The following is a 19,115-nucleotide window of genomic DNA, read 5'->3' as shown; positions in this document are numbered from 1 at the left end:
AGATATTAGGGCAATTCAGTGTGGGTCAGTGTTAAAGAATGTCCTCACCAAAAAGGGAAATGGAAAAACTTGGCAAAGTGGCTTAGGCATGTCGTTTCCTGTGCAGGAGCTAAAGACCAGGTACTCATGAAGAATTCACTATACAGTTAACTCACAATACAATGGTATACATGTCTATTCAGAAGTAAGTCCTTTTGTGTTTAATAAGGCAGCCTACACTTTGGTTTAGGGTTGGCATTAGAGGAAAAACAGAGATCTTGTGCCTTCAAGAAGCTTAATGGCAGGGAGAAATTCATCAGGTGAAGACTTTTCTAGTTTAGAAACACACCATGTGTACACCATGACTGTGCCATCTAATTTTGTGTTATGCCATGCCCTGCCCCCATGTCAGCCATTTTGTGACTGGCACTAGGAACACGGTCTCAAAACTCAAAATGTGCCCACTGGCCCAAAAAGGTTGGCAATCCCTGTCACCAGGGAAACTTTAGCTGTCAGTTAAGTAGTTCTGGGGCAAGGGAGAAAGAAACTTTAAAAAAACAAACGTTTGGGGGTGATATGAACTCAGCTTGATGGTTATAGGATAGTTCTTGCCAGAGCAGAACTCTGACATGCCTTACAGGGGCCTGCAGTGAAACATATATTGGTGCAGTTCCGAGATGTGATTTTGAGTTATCAAAAATATCCTGATACATAGTAAACAAAACTAAGGTACAATACTAAGCATCTGCTCTTGAGCAGTTAATAGTAGTTATATTACTGGATTTTTTATTTTTATTTTCATCTCTCTCTGGGGCTAACCCAATAAGGAACAAAACCATTTTTATCTCTCCATGGCAGTGACTTGAAATGTCAATTTGCTCTTTTCATTCTTGCAGCTTTCAGCTGTGACATTTCTCCCACGACCAGCATTTCCTCCCATTCTTTATTTCCCGCTGAAAGAGAATTCCGATGCACAGATATTCTTTTGTGACTATTATTCAACTGTTATCATAAAAAAGATTTTCCCCCTTGGAATTTGCTGTATTTTTACAATTCATAACTCGGAGTTCTTGAAAATGCACCAGAGATTCTTGGAGCCCATCATAGGTTTTTGGAGCTGCTGGGTTCATTAGTAAACTCTGTGCTTTATCACAATTGTTTTTGTGATAAGTCTCCACAGAACCAAAACAATGACCATCTCCATTTTTAACGCTCTCACTGGAAAGCAACATGAGAATGTAAGAGCCCTCCTAGATCAGATCATAGGTCCATCTAATCCAGACCTGTTTCCTTACAGAGGCCTACCAGAAGCCTGTGGAAACCTAGAAACAGGATAGCAATAGGTCTCTGCCAGTTATACTTCCAGATAACTGGTACTGAGAAGCATATTATCTCTGAAACCTGAATCTGAATATGTAAATGTAATAGTAGGCACATTATCCTTCTGATACTCTTATATTTCTTGCATTATGTTAACCAATGAGAGAAGGAACTTGCTGCTGTGGAAAATACAATTGTTTGAATCCATGAATGGAAAAGAAAGGACTAGGGTCCACATAAGAGTCCTGCTGGAAGATTTATTTTCCTTGCCCCCTGATACCCCCTGAGCTAACTCTCACACTTTTCCAGAGGGTTCTCCAACCTTCCAGAGCAGCTTTGCAGGGAGCTGCAGGGGCAAGGAAGCCCTGGCCCAAAAAAATAAAAATAAAAGCCTCTCCACTGGCAGAAATATCCTATTCTGAAGCTCTGCTCAGGTGAATTCTGGATCCCAACCATTAATTGCTGACACTTAGAAATGGAAGAAGGTGGTATATATAAAGAATGGAGAATGTCCAGAAGGGACGTTTGGCTTGGATCGCATGCTGTGCAGTTTTGCCTAAAGAAGTCCATGTGAGAGAAGATGTTGCTGTATCTGGCTGATCCAATCTCTGCCATAACCCTGCTATACCTTCAGGATTGATTTAGGAGTTGCTCTAGTGTCCAAATGGGACGTGGGTGGCGCTGTGGGTTAAACCACTGAGCCTTGGGCTTGCTGATAAGAAAGTCAGCGGTTCAAATCCCTTAGACGGGGTGAGCTCCTGTTGCTCGGTCCCTGCTCCTGCCAACTTAGCAGCTCGAAAGCACAAAGTGCAAGTAGATAAATAGGTACCGCTCCAGCGGGAAGGTAAATGGTGTTTCCGTGCACTGTTCTGGTTCACCAGAAGCAGCTTAGTCATGCTGGCCACATGACCCAGAAGCTGTACGCCAGCTCCCTCGGCCAATAAAGTGAGATGAGTGCCACAACCCTAGAGTCATCTGTGACTGGACCTAAGGGTTAGGGGTTCTTTTACCTTTACCTAGGGTCCAATAGCTGTGGGCCAGTGATATAATGGCAAACCTCGAGCATCCAGGCTGTTCATGTGTGCAGTCAATGCTCATTGCAAAGAGGTAAGAGAAGCTGGTCCATACAAGTCATGCCAGAAGAAATCACACAGGTGCTTCTTTTATATATAAAAGGATAAATAGAGCATTTATTAACACTTTTTGCAGCAACAAAAGTGACACAGTCCACATCTTTTCACAGCAAAAGCTATGGCCACATTTTACATCACTTTGAGGCACAAAGCAAAATATATAATTGGTATTTCCCCCCCTCCGGATCAAAGTATGGTTCACTTTATTTTATTCTTGTTTAATAATAATAATAAAAAGAAGAAGAAGAACAATCCTCAAGTTGTATATTGCAGTAGCAGGGCCTTAAAATACTAGCACAATACAAGGAGCAGATCAAAAAACCCAGAATGGCTTTTTTAAACATACAATGATAGTTGTTTCATTGGAGTTGGGAAATGGATACTTGTAAGAGCAGTAAGTGGTCTGGCATTCTAATGTAGTCCATTGTTGATTGGTCTGGCCTTTTATTTAGTTATTTATTTATTATCCCAACTGTCTGAAGGACCTACAAGCTCAGCAGTCACAGTAACAAAGAGATTAAAAGAGCATGCACTTCATAGTGCATGGCACTTATTGCTTGGTACACTTACATTACAAATCTTGCGAATAACGCTTTAAAAAATAATAATGCAAGGCCCTGATCTGGAACTCTGTGTTCATGAAGCACATACAGAGCTCCCGCTTTCTCAGGTTTCCCTATTCACTTCAGCAAGGTCAGATCCCTTGGGCACAAAAAGATGCACATGCTCTGAATTGCCCCTCTGGAAAGCCTGTGGGAGTTCAATGTGCTCACTGAAGCTCCTGAATTGCACAAGGCTCTCCTATCAAGGCAAAGACCTGTAGCCCGCAGTCCACTGAAGCCAGTGGCAAACCTTCCATTGATTGCAATGGATCTGAATTGCACTTGAGCATTGCAAAAGTAGAAGTTACACTCTTCCTAAGCCCAACCCCAGTTCCACTTTTAACTCACCACGAAGATTGTTGCTCATATTCAGGGTCCATTATAGTTCTATTTATTTGAAAGGCAAATACATTTTTTCTTAAAATTCAGAAATCTTTAAAATAGTACTATTTTCTATAATTATACAGCATCTTCAATAAACTATGACTTTATTTATATAATTGTGGCACAGCATCTGAAAATATGAAAAACTATCCAGGATTAAACAAATAGCTAATTTCTTCTCCCTTTCTTGCATTTATTTCAAAAGAGGCTTCAAAAGAAATACATCCGATTTGTTCTAGGGCTACTTGTCTGTGGTACATTTTTTCTTTGGATCTGTTTGGGTTATGCTCTCTCTTTCTAATGAGCCTGCAGACAATGAGTACGCCAAATACTCCTTTGCCTTGCTTCAGTTATTTAACATTCTGCACAGTAGACTACATGTGACTTTATACTGGCTGGTACATGTAAGGAAGAACATGACACATACAAAGACTGCATGAGTCTGTAAAGAAGAGAAATAAAACATTTGTGCCTAAACATTCAGTAAAAACAATTCCTTTATCACAGAGTAGCCTGCAGCATATTAATCACAATAAATATACATTATATAGTAGATTGTTCTACAAAGTCCCAATTCACTTCTCTCGAAAGGGAACTGGATTGGAGCTTTATTGTATAATCTAAAACAGAAGCCTTATTCTCTAAGAAATCCATGTCTTAGACCAACCATACATTTCCTACATCGTACCAAGTAAACATGTGGTTAAATTCACACAATCAATTTTATGATCTCTTTCAAGACAGTGTAACAAATATGTAAGTGCATTTTTAAAAAATCAAGTAGTTTTGGCTTTCTAAACAGAAGAGTTGATGTACCGACTTGGTTGGTAGTTGTGCTTTAATCCTTAGCTATGAGCTTAACACTCATTTTACTGCAAGTACCTAGTTTCCTTTGTAGTTTTGACCAGATAACCCTTAAAACTCTAGTGAATGGAGACACCCAAATGGAACTGATGAGATGTCACAAACTCATACAGATTGCACTTAAATGGGTTTTTGTTTTTTCATTTTACAGTAAGACCTTCTTGCCTGATATGTGTTTACATTATACCACATTTTGTGTGTGTGCAAACAATCACAATGAATAAATCACGAACACTACAAAATATATCCAACATAGGTCTGTTATGAATAATCTTCTCTTTCCTTATAGCTATATGAGTCTTGTGCTTCTTCTTGTACAAATTCTTCTTTCTTCTCCCAACCATTTGGCCAGCCACCATTGACCTGGGCCAATTGGGTCGTAGCACCGTAAGATTTAGTGGTACCGTAATTTACATAATTCTGAGTAATGTCTCCCGTTTCTTCATCAAGTTCATCTTCATGAATGAAGCCACATTTTTCTTCACTTGTTTGTTCTGGGTCTGCCCATGGTTGTTTCTCTCCTGAAGCAAATATGCCATAGAAAATGACTCCCCCGTAGTGCACCAAAGCAGCAATAAGGAAGACATACTGCCACTCCTCGCGTGTCTGTGAGGAAGAAGATTGGAGTGTCAGAATAGCTGTGTGTGGCTCTTCTGGTCCTGAATTAGTCTTTATTGAAATCATGGGTGGTTGATACAAATCCTGCAGCAAATGGGGCTCATCTTTGGCCCTCCAGATGTTGCTGGAGGCTTATGAGAGGTTGCAGTCCTACAACATCTGGAGGGTCACAGGTCAGCTACTACTGCCCTATGGAGTGGCTTCAGTTGCATAGGTAGTTAAAGCAGCATATGCATGGTATGTAGAGAATATCTGCTGTATACTGCTCTGCTTACAACTCATGAACATCTGAAGCCATATTATACTGTGAGATTCCTGAGTCTGGCTGCCAATTGCTTTCCAAAATCTCAAGGATTCAGCCATGCCCAGACCTGGAACCTGAGGAACAGCAGGGGAAGAGCAGCAGATCTCCATAGTGTCAGCAACCCAAGACACCAAAGGATCCAGAGATTGGGACATGCCAGATACTCTACAACTGAGCCTCAGCCCTTCACCATATACAATCCCAATGATAAGGAACCTGCAGCCCTCCAGATGTTATTGGACGCCATCTCCCATCAGTCCCAGCCACCATAGCCAATAGTCACTGGTGATGGGAACTGGAGTCCAACAACATGTGGAGGACCCCAGGGTGGTGAAGGCAGTTGTAGGAGCATCAATTTATGTAATCATGTCCCACGTGCTCCCAACAGGATTGTGAATCTACAGCCCATTGCATGCTCCTGTAACACTAGATTCAATCTTCCTAAAATATGAGACTTTCACAGAAGGTACAGCACACAGTTTGGGTGAGTTTTCACTTTCAGCTATGTTGTGAAAAGTGTAGCCAATCAATGTTACACTGTTTCCCATGATTTTTCCAGGATCGGCTCACTTTACCATTGTGAGGTGAGGAAACTACTATGAATTGACTTTTTGGTGCAACAGAATGACAATATAGTCTCATGAGACTGTTCTTTCTTTCCTCAATGGTTCAGGCAGAGTTAACAAAAACTATTTTGGAAACTTACTTTGTTCTTTGTCATTGCTCCAACAATTATAGGACACACCATGCCAGACAATGTCCCGACTCCATTTGAAATCCCCATTAAGATACTGGCATATCTTGGTGCGATATCTAAGTGGTTAACATTGAATCCTGTAAAATAAAGGCCAAAGGGGGGGGGGGGAAACCCTCATCAACAGAGAAGACTGCACTGAATAAGGTTTTGCTTATATTTATCCATTATTGAAAACCTTACCATATTCACAGGAAACCTTGCAATTTACATAATGATTTTAGATCCCATTTTTGTTCAATGTTATTTAATGTATTCTTCTGGGAGAGAAGTTCACTTACCAGATATAGCAAATCCACTGAAGCCCACAGCAAGCACTAAGAAGGAAATGGCCACACCTTTACTATGCGAATAACCAACTACCAAGAGAAGAGTTGCTTCCATTCCAAAACCTTGGGAAATTAAAAGAAAAAGTCATTGATGCTACACATTGTACTGAGCAATCTAGGAAGTAGGCTGGTGGACAGACAGCATTTCAGTGTGCTTCTCCTTAACTGTAAGCTTTAAGCTGGAATGTTTCCATATTCTACTACTATGAAACATTTGACAAAGATCTACTTAGTTCTTTTTAGCTGATGGTAGTCTCTGGGAGCTTGTAAACAGGGGGTTTGTGAGAGCATTTAGCAGGGGAATTTACAAATAATAAATCATCCTTAAGAGATAAACAGTTATACGACCTTCTGTAGATATCTAACATCAGCCCTGTAATGGGAATCTTTTAACGTCTGACGTTTTGTTGTGTTTTTCTTCTATTCTTCTCAGGGTGTACTTAGGACCGAGAGACATAGACTGTGAGAAAGCTGCTGCAGTGACCTACAGCACCTGGTTGTCTTCCTGCCTGGTTCACTGTAGCTTCACTTCTCGCAGTGAGGGAACTGCCAGAGGGCCCTCGGCGCTGGACCTCAGTGTCAGGGCTGAACAATGGGAGTGGAGATGCTCCTTCAGGTATACTGGACCGAGGCCGTTTAGGGCCTTAAAGGTCAACACCAACACTTTGAAATGTACTGGGAGCCAATGTAGGTCTTTCAGGACCAGTGTTATATGGTCCTCTGCACTTAGGAAGTGTGAGAACTGCCTCATGTGCTTCATGAAGGGGAGTGCACATGTCTGTTCTGTTACATGATCATACATGAATCAGCACATTATAAACATTTTAATCATGTAGCTTTATCAAAGTAACTACAATGAAAGCTTTAGTGTGGCTGTGAAAGTGCTGCCAACTGGGTATTATTCACTATACTGTGCTCAAAGCCTTTTAATAAGGTGTAATGACTTACCTCCACAGTTCATTATCTTCCTGACAGTAGTGGTTGAAAGAATTTGTCTGCTTCTCAGAAAGTCTGCAATTTGTCCCCCAATAGGCACGATAATAGTCATCACTAAATGTGGCACAGCGGATAACATCCCCACCTAAGGTTAGAATAACAAGCAGAGTTCTAATCAAATGTATTGATTGGGCATTATGTGGGAGGAAAAAATCAGCAGCATTTCTCTGTAAGCACAAGAAAACTTTTAAAGAGAATATCTCTTTGAAGAAGAATGTCACCAGCATGGGGTGTGGGGGGAGGCATTTGGGTTTCTGAGTCAAGGAGTTAAATCTGCAAACAGCCCATAAATAACTTTTATTTCCTGCTGTAAATATCTTAATGACAGTGAATATAGGGAATATATTAGCCTCTTTGAGCTTCCTATAGCAGCTAAAGTTGGGAACTAGAATTCACCCGTTCTGAATTTTGCTACCACCAGAACTGTGTACTTAACTTTTGTTAAGATCTTACTCAGTCCTTTCATGAGCACCTGAAGATCAGTTAACATGAACATTCCAACATGTAGTGATTGCAGCATAAATCTGAGTTTGTGCTGATTTCTGCAATCATGCCTAACCAAACTGCTACCAGCTGAATTCAGCCAGAGTTCAATATCTGAGATACTGCCATGAGAAAAGACGGAACAATGTGAAATGGTGGTGTTGGGTTTCTTGAAAAGGAGGCTTGGATGAAGGCAAATGGAGGGGGGAGCTCTCTGCAGCTAGTTTCACCCCTTCCCCATTTTACAATGTAAGTTTGCAAAAGAGGGAAAAGTAAAACCAGCTGCAGGAAGGCTAGAACATCAGGAAGCCCAGATACAGACATTTGGATTTGGCCAGATCTTTGTGAGTTTTCAGAGAACTCTTGGGGAAAGCCCAAGCTTTCCGAAGAATTCTCAGGAGGAGGGTAAATATTTGGGTCCGTTCCAAGTTGAGATGCAGCTGGTCCATCCATCTGTAACACAGGTGTGAATGGAAAAGCAGCCCTTTCTGAGTGCTGAAACAATGTGTCTGATGTTGAGAGAATGTGGCTCTGTTCTTGGGTTTAAATTGGATTTGTCAGCATTCATGGACATTTCCTGTGTAACTAACAGGATGATATCCAGACGCTTAAAATGCTGAATTAATACAAGTACAAGACAGTCTGTTGACAGAGTTGTTGGAATGCTAGAATTCCATCTCTGGAATGCAAAATAGATATCTCAATGCAGTATTATTTTTATTGTTGATATCCACCTCTTCCATGCAGTTTTCTTTCCATCACCGGGGAAGATGTCAATGGAAGATGAGAAACAGATCACCCTTACCAGAAGGAAGATGTGAGTATAGCATGTAGACAGGCAGATACTGAAGGCTCTATGCTCCTATTTCTTCTAGATGTGGAATGCACTAGAACTCAAACTGTGCTATACTACAGCAACAGCAACTATTTTTTATTTATCTTCTAATTTTTGTCTATTAATAAACAAAATATAAAGAGCATAAAGAAATACTGTTGCATCAGACTGAAAGCAGCATAAGGTAGGACATGTTACTGAACTTGTGATTCTAGAACATTAGAAAAAAATACGCCCCCCCCCCTTTCCCGGAAATAGCAATTGTTTTGATAAGGGTTTTCTAGAGGTCATAATATGAGCATTTGCCTCTTTAACAGATTCTAAGCATTTAATCCTTCCTATAATGAATGTGATATGCATATTGTGCTGCTATCTTCACGAGTTTATTCATGGTAGGTGCATACCGTATTGGCCTGAATATAAGCTGCACCTGAATATAAGCCGCACCTTTAAAATTGGAGGGGGCAAAGGAAAAAAAAGGGAAAAAAATACCTGAATATAAGCCGCTCCATTCCTCACTGCTCCTGGCTGCATATTGGGAGGTGGGGGGGGGGTGCATGCTGCATTGCCAACAGCCTTTCCCCTTCATCGCTATCTCCCTTCCCAGTCTTGGGGGAGAGGACAGGGACTATGTGCAGGGCAGGCACTGCTTTGCCATGCTCCTGGCACTGTTTGCCCTGCGCTCCTGGCTGCATACCGTAAGGTCATGAATATAAGTCGCACTTAAAGTTTTCACAGTTGGAATTTGCGGGGAAAGTGAGGCTTATATTCAGGCCAATACAGTATGTGAAGGTGAAATTGGAGTTATTTGCTCGTTGCTTTGAACAATTAAAAGAACGTGGCGTTTTGCTCAACAGATCATCTTAAGGCATTTCTAACCATTTCTCGTCTTTGGGGCACACACATAGGCAGCACTGAGAATCTTATATTTTAAGCTAAATTAGGAAAACACATATTCAGAGTTACGAGGGGCTATCTTTGGGGGTGGGGATAAGGAACATTTTTGTTCTGCAAAGCAGCATTTAGGCTGTTTGATCTCCATTCATTCTGGTACCACTTTGAAAGGTGTTCCATAGACTCCACTGAAGCTGGGTAAGAAAGTGTCTCCCTGTTAATTCACAAACAACTTCCACCTTCACCAGGCAGCTGGGAGCTGGAAACACCCCTGTATGAAGTTATACAACCAATCAATAATAATACCATACCTTGCTTATTTCAAATCCAAACACCTCTTCAAAGTAAGCAGGCTGACTAATGAGCAGTAGGTAAAAAGTCCAGCTTCTACAGAAGTTTGCAACAATGATTGCATAGACAGGCATAGAAGTAAAAAATTTTCTCCATGGAGTCTTGAATTTCTGGGGGGGAAAGCAGGGTATTTTCATGGATGTAATCTCACATTTCGAGTCTGCTAACTGGTCTGACTATGCACACACGCACATTTATGTTGCTACACAGTACTTGCTCATGTAAAAACAAGCAGGAAGTCCATACATATTTGGAAGATTAGCAGAGATTAGCAGCAGGAACACAGAGTCATGCATAAATGCTTAAAATCCATATCTCAAATATGTTCAAAAATCCTTGTTCTTTTTTATTTCACTTGTTGTGATAATAAAATAGCATTCTGGATTGCAGAGTTTTATTATTACTGCACTGACATTCCTCTCTCACACTGAGCAGTGTGGGATTCCCAAATACCATGTTTAATTCCACCCCTTTCAACGTGAAAATGGACTAAGAAAATGGGCATCACTCCAGAGCTGCATCTGTGTGTGTTGGCTACAACAGTCCTTTAAAATTCAACACCAGCCTAAGCTAGAAGCACATTATCTCCGAATGTCAGGGTAGAAACATACATGATAGCAGAGCCCTTACTTCCATTGCTCCTAAAAGATTGGCACTCTCTCCAATACTCTCTTCTATGTATCTGCGCTCTTCATCTGTAATTGTGGGATGCGTTGCAGGGCTCTCGTATGAGACCAAAAGCCAAAACATGTACCAGACCATGCCAAAACTACCTGCATAACATATAAAGGGAAAAAAATGAATGTAAATAATAGCATTCTGAACAATATCACCCAAGCAGCAAAAATGTACCTGCCTGCAATTTGGCAGTCTATTTAGCTCTATATCTTTATGTATATATTTATATATTTGAGTTCTGGCTCCTTAATAAGATTGACAACATAATTAGGTTCTCTTGGAAGAGTCACAAAAGATGTTTCTATAATTGTCCACAGGAGCATGCAGGGCCCAGCAGATTCACAATCCTGCTTGGATCATGTGAGAGCATCATTGCATAAACTGATTCGCTTCTGCCTGACTCTGATAGTCTGAAAAGGCCTGCCTAGAGGCCCTCCATCCCATCCCTACAGGCAGCTGGGCTGTGAATGGGGAGATGAGAGTATCTAGGTAGGCCATGGTAGATTCTACAGAAACGCATGTTCTGAAAGACACTGTAACATTTTGCTGTCCTCGTTCTATTTGGCTACGAAAGAAGCATTCCCTTTATTGTAACCTTAAAGGGTTTTACTATACTAAAAATATTCACCCCGTCTCTGCAGAGTTGTGGCACTCTGTCTGACACAATCACACAGTTTTGTGCTAATTTCTCCTCAGAGCAAGATTCAAACAGGTGCACTTGGCATCTTCTTCCAGTGACAACTCCCAGACAACATGTTGGGGTTTTATTCTGTGCCATTGAAGAGGTGGTATGCAAAATGAGCAGTGTTAATTAGTGCAGTGTGAATAGCCTACATTTCCCCCTATTATTAACTGCAGTGTACATTTAGATTTTTTTTTTAATGTTTTAAAAAAGAATTAAAATAGAGCTATGAAGCATATTGACTGCTGTCTCCAAAACCCATCTACAGAGCGACCATTTTCTTTGGATATTGAAGCAAGGCAACTCAGTTGTTAAGTTTGTAAACATTTTTGGAAGCCCCTCATTTTAAAGCTACTCTGCAGATTTTCACCAAACCAATAAAGCCGTCTCGTGGAATATCAGCCTGCCTCTGAATAACAACTGCTACAGCAAGAGAAGAGTTATTTCCCTCATGTCCTGCTTCTGCGCCTTATTTCTAGAGGCGTCTCCCATACCTTCTCATGTGTGAAGCAGAAACCAGCAGCTGCTTCAGATGTCTTGTAAAGACTTATCTTTCTGGCCAGCCTTTCCCTGATCCATAAGACTGGAGCCTGTTTTATGTGTCTGAATTCTTGTTTTATTTGTTTGTATATGCTTTTATATTACCTTCTGCATTTCTGTTTAAATGACATTGTTTGTTTTCTGTATTGTACATCACTTTAATATTTTTTTAAAATATTAAATAGCTTATTAAGGTAAAGGTAAAGGGCCCCTGACAGTTAAGTCCAGTCGCAGACGACTCTGAGATTGCGGCACTCATCTCGCTTTACAGGCCGAGGGAGCCGGCGTTTGTCCGCAGACAGTTTTTCCGGGTCATGTGGCCAGCATGACTAAGCTGCTTCTGGCGCAACGGAACACGAGCAGCGCACAGAAACGCTGTTTACCTTCCTGCCTATTTATCTACTTGCACTTTTTGGCGTGCTTTCGATCTACTAGGTTGGCAGGAGCTGGGACCAAGCAACAGGAGCTCACCGCATCACAGGGATTCGAACCACCGACCTTCTGATCGGCAGTCCGAAGAGGCTCAGTGGTTTAGACCACACCACAGCGCCACCCGAGTCCCTGATAAATGGCTTATAAATGCTTTTAAATAAATAGAATGCATGTAGGCCTTGGGCCTGATCTTGCACTACGCTTCTTAGGTTCTTATGTTTTCAGCCTTGTAGGTGTGACTGTCTTGTGCAAATCTGCACAGCTTTGTGCCATTTCAAATAATTCCATGGCACAAGCCAATTTCGCACATATTTCTAAGGAGCAATTCCACACCTTCTGCCCCGGCCTCATTTCCACCCTAAGAGCTGCACAGCAGGCAAAAATTCAACTGTGGGAAATGGTGTCTAATTCATTTGTACCTGTATGCAACTGTTAAAGATATGGGGGTGGAGGAGTGAAAATGCTAGGAGAAATAATACTGAAATTGTGCAGCTAATCTGTTGAAAACCTGCTTTGCAGAGACAATAAAAAGGACATTCCAAAAAGGACCTTTTCCGTATTCCACTCAGTCACTAACTGAGACCTTTCTACACTGCCCACTGTAATTAAATCAATTCAATATAGCTTTATTTTAGCTGACAATCTAGTTCATGGACTTTAATTCAGTTTCTCCACTTTTGCACTGAGGTAAGTGCAATGTGACTGAGTCACAGCTCTCATTTAAGGCCTAATTTGGCAGTTTGAAGATTTCTGCTGCTCTGGGAATTATAAAGCATCTTCATGTGACCTATTTTTGCTCTGCTCAAAATAACATTTTGAATTCTATTCCCTTAAAATCCTCTCAGAGCATTCCCACCCCCACTTTTTTTCAACATAGCTGCATGCAGACCAAGATTATAGATGGAGGAAGGGAGCCATATTCTGAACGAAATTCCATATTCAGTGGTCCTAAAGCTTTCTGTTCTTACATATCCACAGAAATAATGGCTTTCATTCCCCCCAAATTCAGAATGCTTTGCGTGTCACAGGATAATGGCATACTGAGTTGTTTCAAAGGGCTCAAGCATTTCATATCTCCACCAAAATTTGGCCAGATATATGCTGTGATGGTGTTTCTACTTCATTAAGGAACTAAATCCAACGTCTGGGTATGATGTTGAATGGCTTCAGTAACTAAAGGGATATTTTACCAACTCTGTCTGATCCAATGACCATGGACCAGTATTCGCCATATTCGGAATAATTTGGCTCATTAATGTCAATGAGTCTATGTTGAGAAGAATTTAATTGGCTACCACCAACTGAAGAGATGGGATTTTACAATCTCCTTCTTGTAACTATAATGCTTGCATAGTATATACTGTAGAGCATTCCAAAGATACAGGTACTGTAGTTGAGACAGTGGCTGCCCATTTTAACTTTGATGGAGAAAACTGGGAACATATAATAGCAATCCTGCATAAATGACACATCAGGAACAGTTTTAAGATGTTGATTTGAACCTTTACAGCAGGCATGTCCAAAGTCCATGTCAAGGGCCTAATCTGGCCCGCTGGTCAATTTAATCCAGCCCCTGTGGCAGTATATGTCCTGGGGTAAAATCCTAACAACTGCAATCCTAAAGAAAGCTCAACAACTTTGGGCAGCCCTCATGCATGTTCACTTCATCAAATCCGACCCCCTTTGAAAAAAGTTTGGGCACCCCTGCTTTACAGCATTACATAACCAGACGACCTTAGGAAGCATCTCTCTCTTGCCCAACAATCACTGAGATCAGCAATGAAAGACCTATGGACTGTAAGGGTGAGCCCAAGGCATTTTCTATACTTGCATGGGGGTTGGTGTGTGTGCATGTGTATATCATGGAACTTTGAAGTGTCAGGCATAGCCCTACTGGCTTTAGCCCAAACGTAGCAGAGTTTTCCTGCACAGCGAAGAAGCTAGTTGCGGTGGTAATGACTAGTCAGCTAGACTCAGAATAACTATTTACAGGATTTATTAAAAGGAAAAAATAAAACCAGCAGAGTTTCTGCATACAAATAAAAGCAAAATAAATCCTCTCTTTCTCTCTCTCAAAACCATACACAGCACTTCTAACTCCTAACACACCTCACACCAAACTGTGCTAGCAATCCCTAGATAACAGAGTTGAGTGCTGGTCGTTAACCAATCAGAGTGAGTAGTTTCTAGGTCAAGCAGACCTGGGCTTTCTGCCAAGAGTAAATTGACACCAGCTTGAGTTAATTGGTGAAGCTAGAATCTGCAAGTTTCCCACGAGAACCAATTAACAGAAACTGAACACCCCCTCACAGATTCTGCTGAACAATTAACACCAAATACACCTATGTAGGAGATTATTTTTCCAGCAAACCTAAACCCTTGCACATTCGCTTGTTCTTTATCTTTGCCAATGGTTTAGTTAACACATCTGCTACATTTTCTTCACTTGATACATAAGTACAGGTGATTACATTGTCTTGTACACAGCAACGTACATTTTGGTATTTTACAGAGATATGTTTGGAACGCGATTTGAAACCCTCTGTTTTACTTAAGGTTATACAAGCTTGATTATCAATGTAAACTTGTACTGGTTCTCCACAATTTACATTTAAATCTGCCAACAAATGCTTGAAATAAATCACCTCGTTGCACAATTCACTCAATGCGGCGTACTCTGATTCCGTTGATGACACACTTACAACGTCTTGCTTGCGTGACCGCCAGCTGATTAAAGCTCCACCGACCATTATGACTAGTCCTGTGACAGATTTTCTATCTGGCAAATTTCCCCAGTCACTATCACAGTAGCAACTCAACATTTCATCCTCTGAAGAATTTAATTGTAACATATAGCCAATTGTCTGTTTGAGATACCTCAGAACTTGTTTTACCCCTTTCCAGGCATTTAGTGTGGGTTTTGAGACCAATCTACTTAATATGCCTACTGCATAGCTAATATCAGGTCTGGACCACTGTGCTAGATACAATAAACTTCCAATTACAGAATGATATACATCAGGATGTTCAAATTCAGGACTCTCATCTATATGAAGTGTTTTTATGAAACCTGGATCCATAGGCACCGCTGCCCCTTTGCAATCCTGCATCCTGTATGTAGTCAGTAGTTGTTTAACTTTGTTCTGCTGACTAATTAGGCAGCTGCCATCTTGGGCCCAGCACACTTCCAACCCTAGATATGTCCTAACCGGGCCTAAGTCCTTCACTTTGAACTTACTGGACAATTGCTTGGCAAACCTTTTAGTTTGTTTATCTGTTTTGCAGGCATACAATACATCATCTACATAAATCAGACAAAACTCTTGATCACTGCCTGTACCACGTACATAAACACAATTGTCAGCTGTACTCTGCTTGAAACCAAATGACACTAAGGCCTCATGGAAACATTTGTTCCAAGATCTTGCAGCCTGTTTAAGACCATATAAAGCTTTGTTTAATTTCAACACTCTATTGGAACCTGTCTCATAACCAGGCGGTTCGGCTAGATACAGGTCTTCTGATATTGATGCATGTAAATATGCAGTCTGGATATCAAAATGGTTTAACAGGAGTTTTCTCTTTGCTCCAAGTGTTAAAATCAGCCTTACACTGTCCCCCTTAGCAGTAGGGGAAAAAGTCTCATCATAATCTTTTCCAGGCCTCTGAGAGTATCCTTGAGCCACTAAACGAGCTTTGTATTTGTACTCTCCTGTCACCAGAGGTTTAAGTTTGTACACCCACCTGCAGCCTACAATCTTTGCCCCCTCAGGCGCTGCTACTGGTGTAAAAACCTTGTGCTCATTTAGAGAGGACATCTCTTCCTCCATTGCCTGTTTCCAGCGCTCTGCCTCCTCCTTTGGTAACTTTAACACCTCCTGAAAACTCTTGGGCTCTGCAATTACACTAAACACATTTGCAGTATCTGGAGAAAAACGCACCGGAGGCACTCCTTTGTTTTGTCTTTTAGATCTTCTGGGAGAAAATTTTTCTTCTGACCCACTTTCCTCCTCAGAACTACGACCTCTCTTTTGTTGCTTAGCAACTGGTCTCTGGCTAACTCCACTTTCTTGAGATCTCTTATCTGAACTTTCCTCCCCCTCAGACTCTGATTCTCTGTGTCTACCTTCAGAGTCAAGGAGCTCCTGGGAAGGTTCAAACCAAACCTCAGTATTGGCATGTAGTCTCTCCCAGCCACTATGTTCACAAAAACTGGCATTCCTGGAGATCACAATGCCATTTGTCCCTTCAGCAAAGCGGAAACCTTTTCCCAGCTCCTGGTAACCCACAAACACTAGCTGTTTGGTCTTAGGATCTCCCTTCTTTCTCATTTGTTTTGGAATTAATACCCAGGCTTTTGATCCAAACACATGCAAGTGGTCAATTTTAGGTTTTTTCTGAAACAATTTAAAGTACGGGGTTGTACCTATTGTTTGATGAAAGAGCCTATTTTGGAGATAACACGCGGTGAGCATGCTCTCCCCCCAATAAGACATGGGCAAATCAGCATCATCAAGCATGGCAAACATCATACCTTGTAAAGATCTATTTTTTCGCTCTGCAACGCCATTCTCCTCTGGGGAAAAAGCGTTCGTTTTTCTATGCCCAATGCCACGCTTTTGTAACCAATCTCTAAAGGCATTTGACATAAATTCGCCACCTCTGTCCGTCTGAATCCTCTTGAGTTTAATGGACAGAAATCTTTCCACAGATGCCACCCAGCCTTTAAACTTAGTGAACACGTCACCCTTATTCTTCATGGGAAAAACCCAAGAATAACGCGTGGCGTCATCCACAATTGTTAGTGAAAAGCGCGATCCACCCCTGCTTACAGCAAATGGACCAATTACGTCCATGTGAACCAGCTGTAGCGGTGACTCACTAACTCTGTCACTTCTGGGGTAAGAGACTCTGTGGGTTTTAACCTTTTTACAAACATTACAATCAAGGTACTTGTTACAACTCTTTAAATTACCCCCATCAGCCAATTCAGACATTTTTAGTACACTTTTCCAGCAAGCATGCCCCATTTTCCTATGCAATAAGTGCACACAGTTGTCATGTATAGCTTTGTTATTCACTGCAGGCTGAGATTTACTGACTACTGCTGCAACTTGAGATCCTGCTTTAAGCCAAAACAAGCCTCCCTCTGACTTAGCAGTGCCTAAAATCTCACCAGCCTTCTTAATAATGCAACTGTCTCCTTCAAAATACACTTTAAACCCAGCTTTTAGCAAACAATCTACAGACATCAGATTGCTCCTTAATGACGGCACACAAAATACATTTTGCAGGCATTCACGCAGACAAGGAACAAAAACTGCACCCCCCGAAATCACTTCGGAAGTACTTCCGTCTGCTAGAGCCACCTGGCTGCGCTGTGCTGAGTTCTTGGAAACAAACAATTCATCTGAATTTACGATGTGGCGAGACGCTCCTGAATCGACCACCCAGACAGCTTGTTTCTCATCAGCAATCTTGACCTCGCCGGTCACCAGCTGAGCCGACTGTTTTCGTTTGAAGAATTTCTTTTTACGCTGCTGCTGCTGCTGCTGCTGCTGATCTCGTCTCTGCTCCTGCACCGGCAACTGAGACTTGACCAACTCCGGACATTGTCGTTTTAGATGCACTGAAGACCCACATCGGAAACAACGCCTAACAGCAAACGCTGACTCCTCACCAGTACGCTGCTTTTGCTTCACCTCTGGCACGGCATGAGAACTCCTTCCAAACCGCCCGCCAGTAGAAGTCTCTGCAGCCAACGACCTTTCTTGCCTCTTCTGCCATTCTTCAATCAAACGCCCAGTAACGTAACTGACTGATAAATCATGCTCCTGTATGCCTTCTAGAGACAAAACTAAATTATCCCAGCTTTCCGGGAGAGAACTCAAAATAATAGCCACCTTCTCCTGCTGGTCTAATGCACAGTCTCTTTCCTGTAGCGCAGCAAACTTTAACTGTAAACTGTGTAGGTGTTCTTGCATTGTAACCCCAGGCTGTAACATTGCCTTGTACAATGCCTTGCGAATGAACAGCTTGGAAACCGCTGTCTCACGCACATGGAGTTCTTTAAGTGCTTGCCACACACCTCTAGCTGTCTTGATTCCCCTCACATACGGCAACTGGGAATCTTCCAGCCCCAAGACAATTGTGGCCCTTGCTCTTTGGTCTTTATCGAGGTCTTCATCATCAGGCTTCGTAGGAAACTTACTCACCACTTGCCAGAGACGATCCCTCTGCAGCACTGCCTGCATGCGTTCCGACCACAGCAAGTAATTGGAGTCATTCAGACGCTCAAAAGCCATCTGACCTGGTTGTGAGGCCATCTTGAGAGCGATGTCCCTGGAACCCGGAACCAGCTACTCACGACCACCGAGAGAGAAAACAGGAACCACAGCACCCAGCACTCACACGCTGCAGCTGTTGTCCTTGTGTCCACTGCGTCACCAGCTCACCACAGTCAGGAACCAGCCAGTGTCCATCTGCTGCACCAACAGGAACAACAACTTCTGGAACTACTGGAACCAACACCGTTGATGCTGACACCACCGCAACTCAGGCTGGCAGCACAATGCCCATAACCTCATGGAACTTTGAAGTGTCAGGCATAGCCCTACTGGCTTTAGCCCAAACGTAGCAGAGTTTTCCTGCACAGCGAAGAAGCTAGTTGCGGTGGTAATGACTAGTCAGCTAGACTCAGAATAACTATTTACAGGATTTATTAAAAGGAAAAAATAAAACCAGCAGAGTTTCTGCATACAAATAAAAGCAAAATAAATCCTCTCTTTCTCTCTCTCAAAACCATACACAGCACTTCTAACTCCTAACACACCTCACACCAAACTGTGCTAGCAATCCCTAGATAACAGAGTTGAGTGCTGGTCGTTAACCAATCAGAGTGAGTAGTTTCTAGGTCAAGCAGACCTGGGCTTTCTGC

At 41.9% G+C, this 19,115-nt stretch overlaps 1 protein-coding gene across 1 annotated transcript in view; it reads right to left on the bottom strand.

Moving 5' to 3' along the window:
* Positions 1-2,469: 2,469 nt before the first annotated feature.
* Positions 2,470-19,115, bottom strand: part of SLC17A6 (solute carrier family 17 member 6) — a 50,004-nt gene continuing 33,358 nt past the window's right edge. The window contains exons 7-12 of the mRNA XM_083464258.1: positions 10,477-10,619; positions 9,807-9,956; positions 7,236-7,368; positions 6,240-6,350; positions 5,911-6,038; positions 2,470-4,888 (exon numbers count right to left, since the gene is read on the bottom strand). Of these exons, the coding sequence (XP_083320384.1) occupies positions 4,544-4,888; positions 5,911-6,038; positions 6,240-6,350; positions 7,236-7,368; positions 9,807-9,956; positions 10,477-10,619 (1,010 nt within the window). The 3' untranslated portion in view covers positions 2,470-4,543. The remainder of the gene's footprint in view (positions 4,889-5,910; positions 6,039-6,239; positions 6,351-7,235; positions 7,369-9,806; positions 9,957-10,476; positions 10,620-19,115) is intronic.

This window comes from Podarcis liolepis (assembly GCF_965112155.1).
Source record: "Podarcis liolepis genome assembly, chromosome: 1".
Lineage (NCBI taxonomy): Eukaryota > Metazoa > Chordata > Lepidosauria > Squamata > Lacertidae > Podarcis > Podarcis liolepis.
Note: the sequence above shows the minus strand (reverse complement) of the source record. Positions and strands in the feature narration are given on the sequence as shown.